Source organism: Nothobranchius furzeri, chromosome 11 (assembly GCF_043380555.1).
Source record: "Nothobranchius furzeri strain GRZ-AD chromosome 11, NfurGRZ-RIMD1, whole genome shotgun sequence".
NCBI lineage: Eukaryota > Metazoa > Chordata > Actinopteri > Cyprinodontiformes > Nothobranchiidae > Nothobranchius > Nothobranchius furzeri.
In genome coordinates this window covers 57979876-57997609 of record NC_091751.1, presented here as the reverse complement: position 1 = coordinate 57997609, position 17734 = coordinate 57979876, and the positions used below count along the sequence as shown (strand labels likewise).

Genomic DNA, 17734 nt, shown 5'->3' with positions numbered 1-17734 from the left:
TAGGTATGTGAATATTTACAGGGGATGTGGTATGTATTATTTTTAAGTTATAATAGTTTTACGATTGATACAAAATATGTTTATGAAGGTTTTGTTTGCACCAACTCCCTCTTAGATAAACCAGTTTCAGCAGTTTAGGGCTGCACAGTGGTTAGAGCTGTTGCCTTGCAGCGAGAAGGTCCTGGGTTCGCTTCCCAGCCCGGGATCTTTCTGCATGGAGTTTGCATGTTCTCCCTGTGTATGCGTGGGTTCTCTACGGGTACTCCGGATTCCTCCCACAGTCCAAAAACATGACTGTTAGGTTAATTGGTCTGTCTACAGGTGCTGGCCAGTAAATTAGAATATCATCAAAAGGTTGAAAATATTTCAGTAATTCCATTCAAAACGTGAAACTTGTACATTATATTCATGCAATGCACACAGACCAATGTATTTCCAATGTTCATTACATTTAAATTTGATATTCATAAGTGACAACTAATGAAAACTCCAAATTTGGTATCTCAAAAAATTAGAATATTCTGAAAAGGCTGAATATAGAAGACACCTGCTGCCACTCTAATCAGCTGATTTACTCAAAACACCTGCAAAGGCCTTTAAAAGGTCCCTCAGTCTTGTTTTGAAGGCACCACAATCATGGGGAAGACTTCTGACTTAACAGCTGTCCAAAAGACAATCATTGACACCTTGCACAAGGAGGGCAAGACACAAAAGGTGATTGCTAAAGAAGCTGGCTGTTCGCAGAGCTCTGTGTCCAAGCACATTAACAGACAGGCGAAGGGACGGAAAAAATGTGGTAGAAAAAAGTGTACAAGCTCTAGGGATAACCGCACCCTGCAGAGAATTGTGACGACAAACCCATTCAAAAATGTGGGGGAGATCCACAAAGAGTGGACTGCAGCTGGAGTCAGCGCTTCAAGAACCACCACGAGGAGACTCATGAAAGACATGGGATTCAGGTGTCGCATTCCGTGTGTCAAGCCACTCTTGAACATGAAACAGCGCAAGAAGCGTCTCGCCTGGGCCAAGGACAAAAAGGACTGGACTGATGCTGAGTGGTCCAAAGTTATGTTTTCTGATGAAAGCAAGTTCTGCATTTCCTTTGGAAATCAAGGACCCAGAGTCTGGAGGAAGAGCGGAGAAGCACAGAATCCACGTTGCATGAGGTCCAGTGTAAAGTTTCCACCGTCAGTGATGGTGTGGGGTGCCATGTCATCTGCCGGTGTTGGCCCACTCTGTTTCCTGAGGTCCAGGGTCAATGCAGCCGTCTACCAGGAAGTTTTAGAGCACTTCATGCTTCCTGCTGCTGACCAACTTTATGGGGATGCAGACTTCACCTTTCAACAGGACTTGGCACCTGCACACAGTGCCAAAACCACCAGCACCTGGTTCAAGGACCATGGTATCCCTGTCCTTGATTGGCCAGCAAACTCGCCTGACCTTAACCCCATAGAAAATCTATGGGGTATTGTGAAGCGGAGGATGCAATACGCTAGACCCAACAATGCAGAGGAGCTGAAGACGACTATCAGAGCAACCTGGGCTCTCATAACACCTGAGCAGTGCCACAGACTGATCGAGTCCATGCCACGCCGCATTACTGCAGTTATTGAGGCAAAAGGAGCCCCGACTAAGTATTGAGTGCTATACATGCACATTCTTTTCATGTTCATTCTTTTCAGTTGGCCAACATTAGAGAAACAAACATTTTTTCATTGGCCTTTAGAATATTCTAATTTTCTGAGATACCAGATTTGATGTTTTCATTGGTTGTCACCTATAAATATCAAAATTAAACGTAATAAACATCAGAAATACATTGGTCTGTGTGCATTGCATGAATATAATGTACAAGTTTCACGTTTTGAATGGAATTACTGAAATATTTTCAACCTTTTGATGATATTCTAATTTACTGGCCAGCACCTGTATATTGTCCTTAGGTGTGTGTGTGTGTGTGCATGATTGTTTGTCCTTTGTGTGCGTCTTTGCAATGGACTGGCTCTCTGTCCAGGGTGTACCCCGCCTGATTGCCTATTGACTGCTGGAGATAGGCACCAGCCCCCCCGGGACCCTACGTGGACGAAGCGGGTTCAGACAATGGATGGATGGAATTTCAGCAATTTATTTGATAGTTTCAGTACCTTCCAGAATGAGTTGTTTCAGGGCTCTGACACATTAAGAAAACAAGCTGCAGTTGGCCACACACACCCACCCCTCACTCAGGCTGCTATAAGCAGAGAAGCTCCAATATCTAGAAGGGACTCAAATTAATCTGCTCTTCAAGCAGCAGCTCTCTGTTGCATGTGAGATGTGGTTCTAATCTATTTTCCCATTTTGTGACATCACAGACTTTTTCAAATGGCTAGTTTTAGGCACATAATTCCTAAAACCACCACTGACAGAAAATGGATGGAAGGATTTTTTTTCACGTTTGGAGTGTTTGTAGAGGCAGTAGAGGCCCACGGGGCAGCACAAACTGATGCAAAAGGTGAGTTTTGCATATTATGTCTCCTTTAAATGAAAGAAAACCAAAAGAGAATCCATAACATGTTTGATCGTATCAGCTACTGTGTTACTCAAGATAAGATTGCTGGGGACTTTGGCTGCTTTCTCACTAACTAGATCGGTTTTTGCACATTACCAAGTCAACAAATGGTCCTGTCTGTTTGTTAGGAAATTAAAAACACACCAGGCATCAATAATAATAATAATAATAATAAAATCTCACCAGGAGATGAAGAAAATCAGGAAAAATCCTGCTGATACATGACGTGTATTATTTACTGTGATAGGTTTGTAAATAGTTTTGATTAGGCTAAAGTACTTCTACATTATATTTTGTTAATTTCACATATAGTAATGCACAGGAACAGTAACTCACAGCCAGCAAAGAAATTAGCATTTTTCCAGACAGTAACAGAATTCTTATGTTATTTTTATTTTATTTATTATATCCACTGAACAGAAGTCCAATCCAGTAAGTTTAACGTCTGTTACACTTTATTGTGATTTCTGTGTATTTTTTTCTGGCCATGATCCATTTGAGTAAGCATTATTGCAGCAGAATCACAGTGCATTTAAACAGGCCCATCCTGGCAGATGAGTGGAAGGAAAGGAAGGGATTTGACGATGTGAAGGAATAAAAGAAAGTAAAGGAATAATTGCTTTGATCCAATTGCCTCCCAAACCTCTCACCCCCAGGCACTTGGTGTCTGGTAGCAGTGAAATGAAAAAAGTAAAAATAAAGCATTGTTTTTCTGCTCTGGAAGTCAATTCAACGTGTGCAATGTGTCTGTAAGCCTGTGCAAAGGGTTTAAAGTGCCCATGGGGTGAAGTTTGGTGCTTATTTGGTATTTTTATGATTCAGGATTAGTGTTATTTTTAAACTGATTTATTTTTACAATTTGTCCAAGTAGTTATCAAGGGCAGGTATGCCCTCTTTTAGACCCTTGCGTTTCCTAATTTCACCGACGACTTGGAAGGGTTTGCTGGTAGGGTCGCTGGGGTCTCCCTGCAGGATCTGCCAGTGATCAAAGACACACTGAGGGAAAGCCTGGCCCCCGGTATTACTGCGCAGGTCAGCGGTGAACCCTGAAGGGAAGAAAACATGCAGAAAAATCTCATTTTGTTTACTTTTTAAAATAGTTTTGTTCTGCTGACTAAATAAATACCCTTTTTAAAAATTATTAATGCGTTTTTCCAATTAGGCATTAGACCAATTTCGGTCAAGAACTGATTAACAGACAAATTAAAGAATTCTGACATTTAAATTCTCAAAAACTGTGAATTTTAGTAAAGAAGTGTGAAATGAACCAACCTAAACTAAAATAACTCACCAAAGGATTCGTTGACTGGCAGGTAGGCTTTCACCACAAACATGGGAGTTCCCATAACTTGAGATTCCTCGAACACGTGTCCACGTTTCCTGTTTAGCACGCCGTAGATACCACCAACCACCTGCTCAGGGCACTGCATCAAGAAGGTAAATATGCAAAATTACAGCTATTATTGTATTTGTTAAAATGATTATGAAAGTACCATTAAATGGTCAATTTTAATGACTGCAGCTCATTTTATTATCAAATGAAGTTCTCACTCCTGTCCCGTTTCATGGCTGCTGCCAGCTGCAGCTCAGCACCAGAAGATTCTAGATGACAAGCGAAGATGAGCCATATCTTTGCCTCATAAGTAAAACAAAAGGATGCCGTGGCATTTTAGGGCTACGAGAAATAACGTTTGAGTCGCTCCTCTTACTGGATTTAAGATCTTTACAAAACAGTGCTGGTGCTTTGGCAGTCGGTGTCCCATTACAAATGCCAGTGTGGCAAGGTGGAGTAACGAGGGCCCGGGCGGGATTCGATACCCAGACTCCCGAGTGAGAGTCACGCACCAGTCAGCCAAAGGGACATCTACTTGGCCAAGTAGCCAGGGCGCATGATCAATCGGTACACTGTGACAGGACGCTCACACTCACTGCGTTTACATGCAGCCAGTAACCCTTTTAAAACCCGAATATTCACAATAACCCAGTTCCGCACGGCCATGTAAACACCGCCAAAAACCCGGATATGCTCATAACCGGGTTTTTAAAAACCCGGTTACTACACCTGGGGTAACCCTTTTCCAACCCGAATGTTTGGTCGTGTAAACGCACATCGGGATATCCCCATCAAAGCGTGTGTTCTGCGCATGCTCTGTTCGCAAGGAATCTTGGTCTTTTGAGTAGCGAGACGTCTTGTATGCGCCAGAACACCGGAAGTAAACAACAAGTTGGGAGCAACATGACGAGTCGCGGTAAGAGCTGCTGGTGGGCCAATACCAGCACTAAAGCACAAACAAACGCGGTCGCTATCTCTTCCGAACTGGGAAACATGTTGTTGTTTTCACGGATACCGGAACAAGAAGAACCGGAAATGACGCATATTGTGTCTGGACGTAGTCCATACGTCCTGACGCTACCCCAACGTCCGCATTTAAATCGGGTTATGCAAGCTAGGGGTAACTCTTTCTTAGGGCTGGGGGTAAACAATTATTTTTAAAACGATTATTCTGACGATTATTTTATCGAATAGTCGACTATTCTAATGACTATTTAGAAAATTAATCTAATGATTATTTTTCTATTGCACAATTAACAAAAACCAGAAAATCTCAAATAAATTCCTCAAAAAAAAAAACGATAAATTGTTACTGTAAGAGAATAAACACTACAGGCCTTCCATTTTGTATAACACTGCTTTTATTGTGTTGGTTGGTTATGTTCTGGTGACGTGTAGAACTTGGGAGTGCAGGCTGCTGCCTGAGAGGTGGTAGAAGACGGTGTCTCCATGCTGCTTTGTTTTGGTCACTTATGTGCGTGAGGCGAGTGTTCTTACGGGTTAAACCAAACTCAGGTGATATTTTACACTAAACCGAAAACCCACAACACTCTAAATGTAATAAAAGGGAGATCTACACCACAAAAAAGATGAACTCTAAACCAAAACTTAACAGCTTATCCCAACGCAAGAAGCTGTTAGCGAAGATGCTAACAGTAGCTTTACCAACGTTAAATTCAAGTTACCAAGTTTAAATAAACCAAAAACACCCAGCAGCAAACAGACCAGCACAGAGGAGAGACTGCTACCACCAAAACAGCTCTCCTCGTGTCTGAAAGAAGCTCCTTAATGAAGGGAGAAGCGCTCCCGGTGATTTTCTACCTCTGCGATAGACACGAAGCAGCGCATCTGACCCCGGAAGTTGTTGTCCGTTGCCGGGAGACGAAGGGGCAAAACAGGAAAATAATCTAGTAGTGGACGGACATTGTTCCGGGTCTTCGGTATTTGGCGGAGATGTTAGTGAAGGCGGAGAAGAGGGCGAACTAGAGGAAAAACAGGCAGATTCCTCCTCTATTTACAAACTCCTGGGGATGCAACAAGTGGGCGCGGTGCGTCGACTTCCAGATCTGACATCGACAAATTTTTAGAATCGAGCCGTCGACTTCGTCGAGGCTTCGCTACAGCCCTACTCTTTCTATTTATGCTTGTAAACGGGTTATTCTGATCAACTCAGAAACCCGAATACCGACCTTAACCCGATCATAACCCGGATATTGGCTGCATGTAAACATAGTCATAGTCACCCAGCACTGCAGAGCCGACTCAGCGCACATTCCACAACCCTACGGGCTCGCAGGTCGTAAACAACGATTATGTCCCTCTTTGGCTTTTTTGAAACAAAACAACCGGCCTCCGTGCAGCCAGCTCAGGAGGAAATCTGTTTCAGTGTAACCATCCTTCCAACATGACTAAGAAATTAGACTGTTCTTACATATTGTGTAAAAGACAAGTTTTGAAGACCAACCTGTATCTCCACCAGATAAACGGGCTCCATGAGTCGAGGCTGAGCGGTGAGCTGGCAGGCGTACAGAACCCTACGAGCGGTGGGAATGATCTGTCCTCCACCACGATGAATGGCGTCTGTATGCAATGTAACGTCATGGATGTCGAACCGGACTGCACGCATGTTTTCTTCACACAGTGCGCCCTAGAAGATGAGGACAGGGACGATTCTCAGAGCGAGCACATTAAAATGACTAAGCAATGAAATACAACATCTAAAACGTAGCACCAAATTAAATGAGTGATCCACCCACCTCTTTGGTTGCCCACTGGAAACCAGCCACAACGCTGTCCTTGATCTCATTGAGGTACTGAACTCCCTTCGTTACGTCTATCAGGAGGTTGGGTCCGGTTCCATCTGGACCGAAACACCAGATCTTCCTGGCTTCTGTCACCTCCCACTCGTATTTGTCGGCCAGGTAACGCGCACGAGCCTTAAGCTCCTGCCGAGCGGTGACATCCCCCTTCTCGATGTCTTCAGCAAGGCCATCTGGGAATGGACGGGACTTCATGAAGAGACGATTGTGCTTGTTAGGGGACTTGGACAGACACATCTGGTCTGATTCTTCGGTCACCGTCTCTCTGTAGGACACCACTGGGTCGGATTTCTAGAAAGAAGGAAGAAAACTTGTCAGAACTGAAACCCGCCGCAATTGTTTTTAAAGAGACATCTGTACTGGTTGAGTCACCTTCAGTGGAATGCAGGCGTGGTCCTCCTCCAGGTCCTTAAGGCAGATCTCCAGGTGCAGCTCCCCGGCTCCAGCGATAATGTGCTCCCCGGACTCCTCGATGATGCACTGCACCATGGGGTCGGACTTGGCCAGACGTTTCAGGCCCTCTACCAGCTTGGGCAAATCAGCTGGATTCTTAGCCTCCACAGCAACTCTGACCACAGGACTCACGCTGAACTTCATCACCCTCATGTTGTGGGCCTGGAGATAAGAGTTTTTTGTTGTTTTCATGGGAACTCTATCTACTTTCACTTAGACTGCACAACACTAATATAAGAAAGAGATAATTGAACACTAGAGGTGTGTATTGGAAAGAATCTGACAATATGATATTCATCAGAATACAGTAGAGATTATATGATACATTCCACAATCCATTTTCCTCCGCTTATCCGGGATTGGGTCACAGGGGAAGCAGACTAAGCAGAGAGTCCCAGACTTTCATCTTCTTGGCTCTTCTAGAGGAATCCTAAGGTGTTTCCTGGCCAGCCAAAAAAACATAGTCCCTCCAGCGTGTGCTGGGTCTTCTTTTAGGTCTTCTACTGGTTGGATGTGTCCTGAACTTCTCACCTGGGAGGCTTTCAGGAGACATTCTAACCAGATACCCAAGCTGCCCCAACTGGATCCTCTCGATGTGGAGGGTGCAGCGGATCTACTCCAAATTCCTAGCGAATGATTGAATTTCTCACCCTATCTCTACGGGACACCCTGCAGAGAAAACTCATTTTGGCCGCTTGTATCTGCAACACTATTTCGTAGATCGAACGATAAATCGAGTGCTTCGCCTTCTTGCTCAGCTCTCTCTTCATCACGACAGATCGGTACAACGCCTGCAGCTCTGTAGACGCAGCACCAATCCAACTGTCGATCTTCCACTCATTTTTCCCTTAAATCCCTGACCTGGAGAAAGCATTCTGCCCTTTTCCAACTCACTGAAACCATGGATACAATTGCAATACTTTGAAGCAAGACTGAATTTAATTTAGGCCAGACACTTTCAAGACAATCATGTTGTGTCAGGATGAAGGTGGTAAAATCTGCTGCCACCTAGCAATCAAAGTTTGAATTGCATAACGAATAAAAAAAGACATAACTAACATTTTTGCATGTAAATTCCCAATAAAAATTTATAGGTTTATGGATATTGATAACACAAAATATCCATATTTCTGTGTATCAATTATTTTATTACGTCCCTTTTGAACACTCTACCTGTTCATAGGTGGTAATGGTTCCAGTCTTAACCAGGAACTGGTCAACTCCAACCAGACCCACGATGTTGCCACATGGGACATCTTCAATGGGCTCCACATACCGACCCATCATCAGAATAGTCCTGCACGGACGCAGGGATAAAAAAGTGGCAGCAAAACAAAAAGGCAGAAATAGAAGCTTGTAAGAGAGTGTTCTCACCTCTGGATGGGTTTGATGTAGAGGTCTTCCTTCTTGCCAGGGGTGAAGTTTGGCCCCATGATGCGCACCTTCAGTCCTGTGGACACACAGCCAGAAAATACACGACCAAAGGCGTAGAAGCGTCCCTTGTCACTTGTAGGGACCATCTTGGAAATGTACATCATCAAAGGAGCCTTGGGATCACAGTTCTTAATACCTGAGAAGAAAGGTGAAACATTAGGTTCTGGTTGACTTGAAACACAAAATAAGATTCTGTTTTTAACGACGTCCACTGACCCATAGCAGCTTCATCGTCTCCTGGTCCTTCGTACAGCAGCTCACAGCGGTATTTCTGCGCGGTGACGGGTGAGGGGAGATGGATGGTGATCATCTGGAGCAAGGCTTCTCCAGCAGGCAGCCAGCGGCGCATCACAGCCTTGAGCAGGGCCTTGCCCTCCTTCTCCTTGTCCTCGGTGTCCAGCTTCACATCCAGCTTGTCGATTAGTTTGGCTGTTTCTTCCTTTTTGAAATTCATGATGGCATCAAACACCTGACAGATCAGCAAAAAGGCAAAGATGAACACTGATGTGGACAATAACTTAATGTGGATCTCTGATGAAGAACAAACATTTAAAAAATAAATCTTCGTCATCATTATGTTCATACCTTAAAAATGGGATCCAAAACAAGCTGGCAAAATGTTCGAGGGAACTTCTGACCATCAGGACCCGTGGCCGTCTTACTGAATTTACCGGCACTCGGATCAAAGTATCTGGAAGAAGCAAAGACATCTGTGAGACGTCTCAGTGGAAACTGCTGCTAGAGGGGACTAATGTGGTGAATAAGTGGATCTTCAAAGGGATCCAGGATGTACTTTGACGCCACCACTTCTGAACGTGGCCTTTGTCACACCTAGTTTTACTTTCTTTTTAGTTCTGTTGGTGTTAAATTAATAAGGAAGCATGTTGAAATGAAACTTAAACAGGACAAGAATAGAAAAGGTGTTTTTATTATTCCTCATTTGTATTAAAGGAATAGGAACACCGAACTTGAAGATTTGGGTTAAATGAGAAAAAGAGTTTCCTGCAAAAAATGAAGGGACAACCACACAATAAGTTTTAGAGTAAAAATGTGTTTTAAATAATTATTTTAAATGAATAATTTTTTAATATATTATATTTAATGTTATTATTATATATATTACTATAATTTTATAATGACAATAATGATACTGCCGAGTAGCTTCAGGCCCTATCAGACCACCACCCAGAGTGACTGACGTAACTTTAAAGGGAATGTATTATGATTTATTTTTTTTCCATAATACTGTAATTTCCGGACTATAGAGCGCACCTCAATATAAGCCGCACCAACAAAAAAAAAAAGGTTTTCTACACACACACGCCGCACTCAAATACAAGCCGCGGCGCAGCAGCCACATGCAGGTCTCCAGTGCACAGCGCATGTATGGCCATAACATAAGATAATTAGACAGAAAGACACTACACGGAGGTTTTTCGTCGTTGTTTTAATTCAACAAAATTAATTTTAAACACGGGTGAACGTGCCCGCAAGTTTAGAAAAGAAAACAGCACTGACAGTCTCGCATAAGACAATTTCAGCAGTTTTATTCTTGAAATTTTCAGCCCTTTCCAGAATGACTTGTTTCAGAGCTCTGTCACACTGGAGCTGGCCACGCCCACCCTTCCTCCACTCAGGCTGCTATAAGCTGAGAAGCTCAGATATCAGGGAGGGGCTCGAAGTAAAGACATTGATCCTCCAGCCTAGCTCTGTCCTGCAGGTGAGAGTTGGTTATATTCTGATTTCCCTATTTGTGACATCATAATTGGGGACTTTTTGAAACAGCTCGTTTTAGGCACATCATTCCAAAAACCAAATGCTGACAGAATGTAGATCGACTGGTAAATTGAGAGCTTCGCCTTCCGACTCAGCTCTCTTTTCACAATGGCAGACCGGTACAACGACTACATCACTGCAGACGCAGCACCAATCCACCTGTCGATCTCGTGCTCCAGCTTTCCCTCATTTGTGAACAAGACCCAGAGATACTTAAACTCCTCCACTTGGGGCAGGACTTCTTCCCTGACCCGGCGAAGGCATTCTAACCTTATCCGACTCAAGACCATGGTTTCAGATTTAGAGGGGGTGATTCTCATTTCAGCTGCTTCACACTCAGCTGAAAAACACTCCAGCGAAAGCTGGAAATCACGTTCTGATGAAGTCAACAGGACCACATCACCTGTAAAAAGCAGAGACCCAATCCTCAGGCCACCAAAACGGACCCCCTCAACACCTTGGCTGCACCTAACAAAGGGCAGCCTCTTACCGGGAAAGAGCCCAACTTACGGCTGGCAATGCGGAGTGCGGACCAAGCTCTGACACAGGTCATACAGGGACCTAACAGCCCCTATCAGAGGGCCTGGTACCCCATACTCCTGAAGTACCCCCCATTGGTCCTCCTGATGGAAGCGGCATGTAGATTAGTTGGGCGAACTCCCACGCACCCTCCAGGACCCGCCTAAGGGTATAGAGCTGGTCCAATGTTCCACGGCCAGGACGAAAACCACATTGTTCCTCCTGAATCCGAGGTTCGACAATCCAATGGACCCTGCTTTCCAGAGCCCCTGAATAGACCTCACCAGGGAAGCTCAAGAGTGTGGTCCTCCTGTAGTTGGAACACACACTGCGGTCCCCCTTTTTTTAAATCTTCTGTGTCCTCACTAGAAGATGTGCTGATGGGATTGAGGAGGTCTTTGAAGTATTCCACCCACCGATCCACAACATCCCAAGTAGAGGTCAGCAGCACATGAACCCCACTATAAATAGTGTTGGTAGTGCACTGCTTTCCCATCCTGAGGTGCCAGATGGTGGACCAGAAATTCCTCAAAGCCACATGGAAGTCTTGCTCCATGGTCTCACCGAACTCCTCCCACGCTCGGGTTTTTACCTCTGCGACCACCCGAGCCATATTCCCCTTGGACTGCTGGTACCTATCAGCTGCCTCTGGACTCCCACAGGCCAAAAAGACCTGATAGGACTCTTTCTCCAGCTTAACAGCATCCCTAACCCCTTTGGGGATTGTCGCCACAACAGGCACTGACGATCCTGCGGTCGCAGCTCTGGTCGGCTGCAATGAAGGCAATGAACATGGCTTATTCGGACTCAGTGCCCCCCGTCTCCCCTGGAACACTTTGGAAGTTCTGTTGGAGATGGGAATTGAAACTCCTTCTGACAGGAGACTCTGCCAGACGTTCCCAGCAGAGCCTCACAATACGTTTGGGCCTACTGGGTCTGACCAGCATCCTCCCCCACCATCGGAGCCAACTCGCCACCAGGTAGTGGTCAGTTGACAGCTCTGTCCCTCTCTTCACAAGAGTGTCCAAGACATGCGGCCGCAGATCAGATGAAACAACAACAAAGTCAATCCTTGAGCTGCGGCCTAAGGTCTGAACATGGTGTTCATTATGGACAATCCGTGACGAGCACAGAAGTCCATTAACAATTCTATCTACAAATCTACATTCTTACCCTCACCTCATGGCCTTTGGGTAGTGACAGAAAGAACGAGATTGCGGATACAAGCGGCCAAAATTAGTTTTCTCCGCAGGGTGGCTGGGATCTCCCTTACAGATAAAGTGAGAAGCTCGGTCATCAGGGAGGGGCTCGGAGTAGACCTGCTGCTCCTCCACATCGAGAGGAGCCAGTTGAGGTGGCTCGGGCGTCTAGTTAGGATGCCTCCTGGATGCCTCGCTGGTGAGGTTTTCTGGGCACGTCCAACAGGGAGGAGACCTTAAAGAAAACTCACTGGTCTTACAGGGGCCTAACAGCCCCTATCAGAGGGCCTGGTTCCCCATACTCCTAAAGTACCCCCCACAGACCCCCCCCCCCCCACACACACACACACACACACAAGAGCTGGCCCAAGTGGCTGGGGAGAGGGAAGGCTGGACTTCTCGACTTAGAAAATGGATGTATGGATGGACGGATGGAAATGCTGACAAAAATAGATGAAAGTGTTTGTAGAGGCAGTAGGGGCCCACATGGCAGGACCAAATAATGAAAAAAATAAGTTTTGTATAATACGTCCCCTTTGACATGCTTTCAGATACCAGTACGATCGTTCTGTGTGTGTTTCTGTAAAGTTCACCTGTCTCCCCACAGTTTCTTCATCATGTCCTCCACTTTCTTACACCTCTCCACTGGTGACAGCTGAGAGACTCCTTTAGCTGTGAACTTGGCCACGTACATCTCAGCAAACTGCTTCAATGTGAAAGCCCAGCCATGGAGCCCAGAACCGAACCCAACAGTACCAATCACAGGGTCGATCTGTGGAGAATTTAGACACAGCATTTAAAACATATAAAGTAACTTTATGAGTTTATTTTGGTGTGTGTGTGTGTGTGTGTGTGTGTGTGTGTGTGTGTGAGCTTCACCATGATATTCCCCATGGGTCCGCCCTCATCTTCCCCGTAGGTGGAGATTATAACGTTGACGTTCTCCACGATGCGCTGAAATGTTTGGTACAGCTCATCTGTTTCCAGCTGCAGCTCCAGCAAGGCCCGGTCCATCTTGTTCATCATCAGAACCGGTTTGATTCGTTCTGCAATGGCTTGTCGCAGCACAGTCTCAGTCTGCACGCACACACCTGTCGTAGGGAATAAACCGGTGAGCTGTTGAGAGTGCAAAAGGAGGGTTTTGGGAGCAACGTAGTTACCTGAAACACAATCGACCACCACCAGGGCTCCATCAGTTACTCTGAGGGCAGCGGTGACCTCAGAGGAGAAATCAACGTGACCCGGAGAATCTATCAGGTTAATGAGGAAGCCGTTTCCATCTTTACTCTGCTTGATGAACGCCAAGTCGTTGTCTCCAAGCTCATAGTACATGGAGATAGCCCTGAGTCATAAACAGAGAGAACAGTAAATACATGTAGGGCCCACCATCACAGTCTAGGTCAGGGGTCGGCACCCTGCGGCTTTGGAGCCCCAAGTGGCTCTTTAGGCCTTCTACAATGAGTCTTAATAACTTTGGCTTAAAAGGATTTTAAAAAATCGTGTTTTCAAATATTATTATAATAAAAATTCAGTTTTAAACAGATTTTCAGTTCTTTTTATTACCTAATTATATTGACATCCCATAACAGATGTGGCTAAAAGTACCAGTAATGTGTTTGAATCTATTTATGTTTTTAATGTGTCGTTTCTAACAAATATCAACATCTCACAGAAAAAATGTCCATGCTTAATTTTTTCTTAAAATTTAAAACTTCATAATTGAAACAAAATAATGATTTTTAAAAAATAACAACAAAAATCATGAATTATTTTTGGTAACGCTTCCTTTTACAGTCCCCTAAATACTAAGTACTTACATGGTAATTATACAGTAAGTTAAAGTGTATTATTGTGCAGTTAAAGTGTATAATTGTAATAAGGTGTAATTATTGTGTAAAGGCATATTTACCGGGAATGATTAATAAAATAAAAACTAGAATTGAACCTGAGTTACATGGTAATAACTGTTTAAGAAGACAGAAAAAAATACACTTTAACTTACTATGTAATTACCATGTAAGTACTTAGTAATTAGGGGACTGTAAAAGGAAGCGTTACCTTTTTTTTATATGGAAGAGGAAAGAAATATTTTGCGACTTTAATCACAGACGTTTTACCTTTTTCCTTTATTATTTATGTCATTCTCAGAAAATATGAGAAGCAGTCTTTTTCAATGACCATAAATGTTTCTCGATAATGATAAATAGTTTCTTTTCAAAAGGTCCTGTAATAGTTCTTTAAACTGGACGGTTGAAAATCCCTGTTCTAGATAATAAAAAGTTTGCATAAAACTTGTTTCTTATGAGCCAGAAATTGTATATTTACTAAAAACTGGAGTGACATTAAAGATTTTATTACACATTCAAGGATGTTAATCAATAATATTCGAAGCAGGTAAACAAAAATTTATATTTAATAGCTCCTATTAAAATGAAATGGGTATGCATCAGTCTGGATTAATTTAGAGAAGACCACAAAGGGTTTAAGAAGAATAAAATAATTTATCATAAATGCTAATTATTGACTTTAAAATGTTGGAGTTGATTCACATTTTCAGGTTGGAATATTGTAAACCTCTCTTAGGTTGACCGGGTGAAAAGAGGAATCCCAGACAGGTTTCTTATAATTTGGGATCATTTGTGGATTTAAATTTTTCTAATAATAACTAAGAATGTCTTTTGAAATGATTTTAGCATAGATAGGTTCTGGAGCAGATGCTGATCTGTTTACCTGCCATCCTACAGGTATAACCCAGACAGCTGCAGAAACACTCTGGGAATTAAACTGGAGATATGATCCAGATCAAGTCAGTTTATTTAGTGCTTCATGAGTGGAAATTTATGATTGTAAATTAATTCAGAATGTGTGAGAACTTTTAACTTTTAAAACCACAGCACTTTTGGAAGTGCTGGTTATCAAAACAAGAAATGATGCAACTCAGTGGTAAACATGCTGCTCTGCCAAATGTTATGAAACGAGCTGCTGGTATTAGAATTAAAATAACTGCCTTTTAAATTGTGTAAATTATGTTCCTAGATTTTATAAATTGAGTTTTATTCATCATTTGCAAATATATTAGAATAATATTTAATGTTTTTATAAATTCAAAGTTCTGCAACTGACTTAATTAACACAATGAGAACTATTGAAAATAAACGTTCATTTTTCCAAATTCAGCTCTGACTCGGACTATTTCTGACTTGAAGAGGTGTTGTGAAGATGTCTGACAGGTTGCACAACCAGCAGGTAGCTGTGCTGGCTCAGTTCCTTTCTCAGAGCCACGTACGTTGACTTGATGGTGATGCAGCGCTCCTGCTCGTCCTTGCGGGTGTCTGTGAAACGGGTTTCCCCGGCACGGGATGAGGCAATGATCCCCGCCTTGGACACCAGAGAGTCAGTCAGCGTGGACTTCCCGTGATCCACGTGGGCAATCACAGACATGTTCCTGATGTTGGACTTCTTGTCCATGATGGCACGGATCTGATCCACAGTGAAGTTCACCTGTTTGGGTGCAGGTTCAACAGCAGTTAGATCATTTACAAGCAGGAGTAGGTTCTATTTCTGTGTCCGAGCTGAACTGCACAGCCGTTCCTAGCAGAGTTATAAAAAGAAAGACATGTTTGAAACTGAATCTAAGTGGGAAGGCGGGTAGGCACAGCGTAAAGACTTTGCCTTATGGCTAAAGCAACGAATTTATTGAGTCAACATTCACATTTTGAAGCATGATGTTTCTAAATCTCTGCTTTAGATTTTAAGCTCCCTCTAACATATTATTATAATTTGATAATGAGGTTATCTATCTATCTATCTATCTATCTATCTATCTATCTATCTATCTATCTATGAAGCTACAAAATAGATGCCAACGTTTGCTTGAATAATAAATCCTATTAGGTATCTTACTAGATCAGACCATTCTGTTATGTTAAATTCAACATGTGGATGGTTTATTTTATCAAATAATAATGAATAAAATCACCAATTTAAATTATAAAACTGTCAACTAAAACCAGATATTGTGCTTTTTCCTATAACACAATGAAACCCTTCTATAAAAGCTCATCACAACCATAGATCTATCATGCAGTGCAGCTCTGCAGGTGACGTACTGCAGCGGGCCTGTGTGTAATTTTATATTTTAGCCCTTTGAATTAAACAGGCTGACGCAATCTCCGGTGATCTAATGGAAATCTAACGTACAGATTGTCTCAGTGGTGTTTCTGGAGCACCTGTGAGCCCTGCGGGGTTATCTACACGGCTCGGTGGTGGGATTCTGCTGTTATCCAACAGATAATAGCGGCTTTGCGATGAACGTCACAGAGAGGCCACAGCCCTGCTCCACCAGCCAGCTGCTGCGTAGCTCCTAGCCGAACACAGACAGCCCTGATCCGGTCACACAACACCACCGAGCCCCGCTTCTGCACCTGACAGGCTCCATCCAGGCCAGCTGGCTGCTCGGACACCGTTAGAGCTGCACGCATGACGGCCACAACCCGGCGGCTGACAAACCGCGTTTTCCTTTCTTTTGAAATATAGTTTTATTCGCAGCATCTAGGAAAGATTTAAACACACATTCATGCCGGACTGGTTTAAACTCACCATGTTTGCCTGCGGGTCGCGGATCTCCCTGACTGTGTGACGGGTTTTCGGTGTAAACACCGCCTCTGAGCTGCGGTCAAGTGAGCCAAAGACAGCGCTCTCTTACTGATGAGCTTCGCGCAAACATGGTGCATTACGGTAATAGAGCAGCGGGGGGCCTGGCAGGCAACAAAGAGAAATAGCAAGGCATCAATATCCAACATTTATATTTATGTAAATATGAATGTATTTATTTGTAATGGACACTATATTTCGATTTCTAATTAAATAAACTCTTTACATTATACTTACATTTTTACATTAATTATTTTTTATTTACTGCACCCATCCATCCATCCATCCATACATCCATCCATACATCCATCCATCCATCCATTTGGGGCAGCAGTAGCTTAGGAGGGTCTGCTGGAAACGCCTGGCAGAAGAACCTGTCAAGACGGTCTTCAACTCCCACCTCCGGCAGAGCTTTGACTGCGTCCCGAGAGCAGTGGGGGACATTGACTGCGAGTGGGCCTTGTTCCACTCTGCGATTGTTGAGGCGGCTGTTGCTAGCTGTGGTCGCAAGGTGGCCGGTGCCAGTCGTGGTGGCAACCCCCGTACCCGCTGGTAGACACCAGAGGTTCGGGGAGCCGTCAGGCTGAAGAAGGAGGCCTACAGGGCGTGGCTGGTCTGTGGGTCTCCGGAGGCAGCAGACAGGTACCGGATAGCTAAGCGGGGTGCAGCAGTGGCAGTTGCCGAGGCAAAATCTCGGGCGTGGGAGGAGTTTGGTGAGGCCATGGAGAAAGACTATCGATCGGCTCCAAAGAGGTTCTGGCAAACTGTCCGGCGCCTCAGGAGAGGAAGGCAGCAACTCGCTCACTCTGTTTACAGTGGGGATGGGGAGCTGCTGACGTCAACTGGGGCTATAGTCGGACGGTGGAAGGAATACTTTGAGGAGCTTCACAATCCCACCTATGCGCATTCCGGAGAGGAACCAGAGCCGGGAGACCTGGGGATGGACTGTCTCAGGGGCAGACGTTGCTGAGGTAGTCAAATAAGTACACAGCGGCGGAGC

At 44.1% G+C, this 17734-nt stretch overlaps 1 protein-coding gene across 1 annotated transcript; it reads right to left on the bottom strand.

The window, feature by feature from the left end:
- Window positions 1-2920: 2920 nt before the first annotated feature.
- Window positions 2921-16815, bottom strand: LOC107384141 (elongation factor 2b). The gene is made up of 14 exons (XM_015957223.3): window positions 16681-16815; window positions 15368-15582; window positions 13242-13423; window positions 12961-13172; window positions 12675-12853; window positions 9173-9278; window positions 8804-9056; window positions 8528-8723; window positions 8327-8450; window positions 7073-7315; window positions 6638-6991; window positions 6346-6528; window positions 3840-3972; window positions 2921-3594 (listed from the first exon to the last, which is right to left on the bottom strand). The coding sequence occupies exons 1-14, from the start codon at window positions 16681-16683 to the stop codon at window positions 3401-3403; spliced, it is 2577 nt and encodes an 858-aa protein (XP_015812709.1). The 5' UTR covers window positions 16684-16815; the 3' UTR covers window positions 2921-3400.
- Window positions 16816-17734: the final 919 nt, after the last annotated feature.

Excerpts from the sequence above, each read along its gene's own strand:
- LOC107384141 (XM_015957223.3), bottom strand. Across the intron at positions 13,424-15,367 it reads TGCATCACCATCAAGTCAAC|GGCTATCTCCATGTACTATG; the intron begins GTACGTGGCTCT and ends TTTATGACTCAG. Across the intron at positions 3,595-3,839 it reads GCCAGTCAACGAATCCTTTG|GGTTCACCGCTGACCTGCGC; the intron begins GTGAGTTATTTT and ends TCTTCCCTTCAG.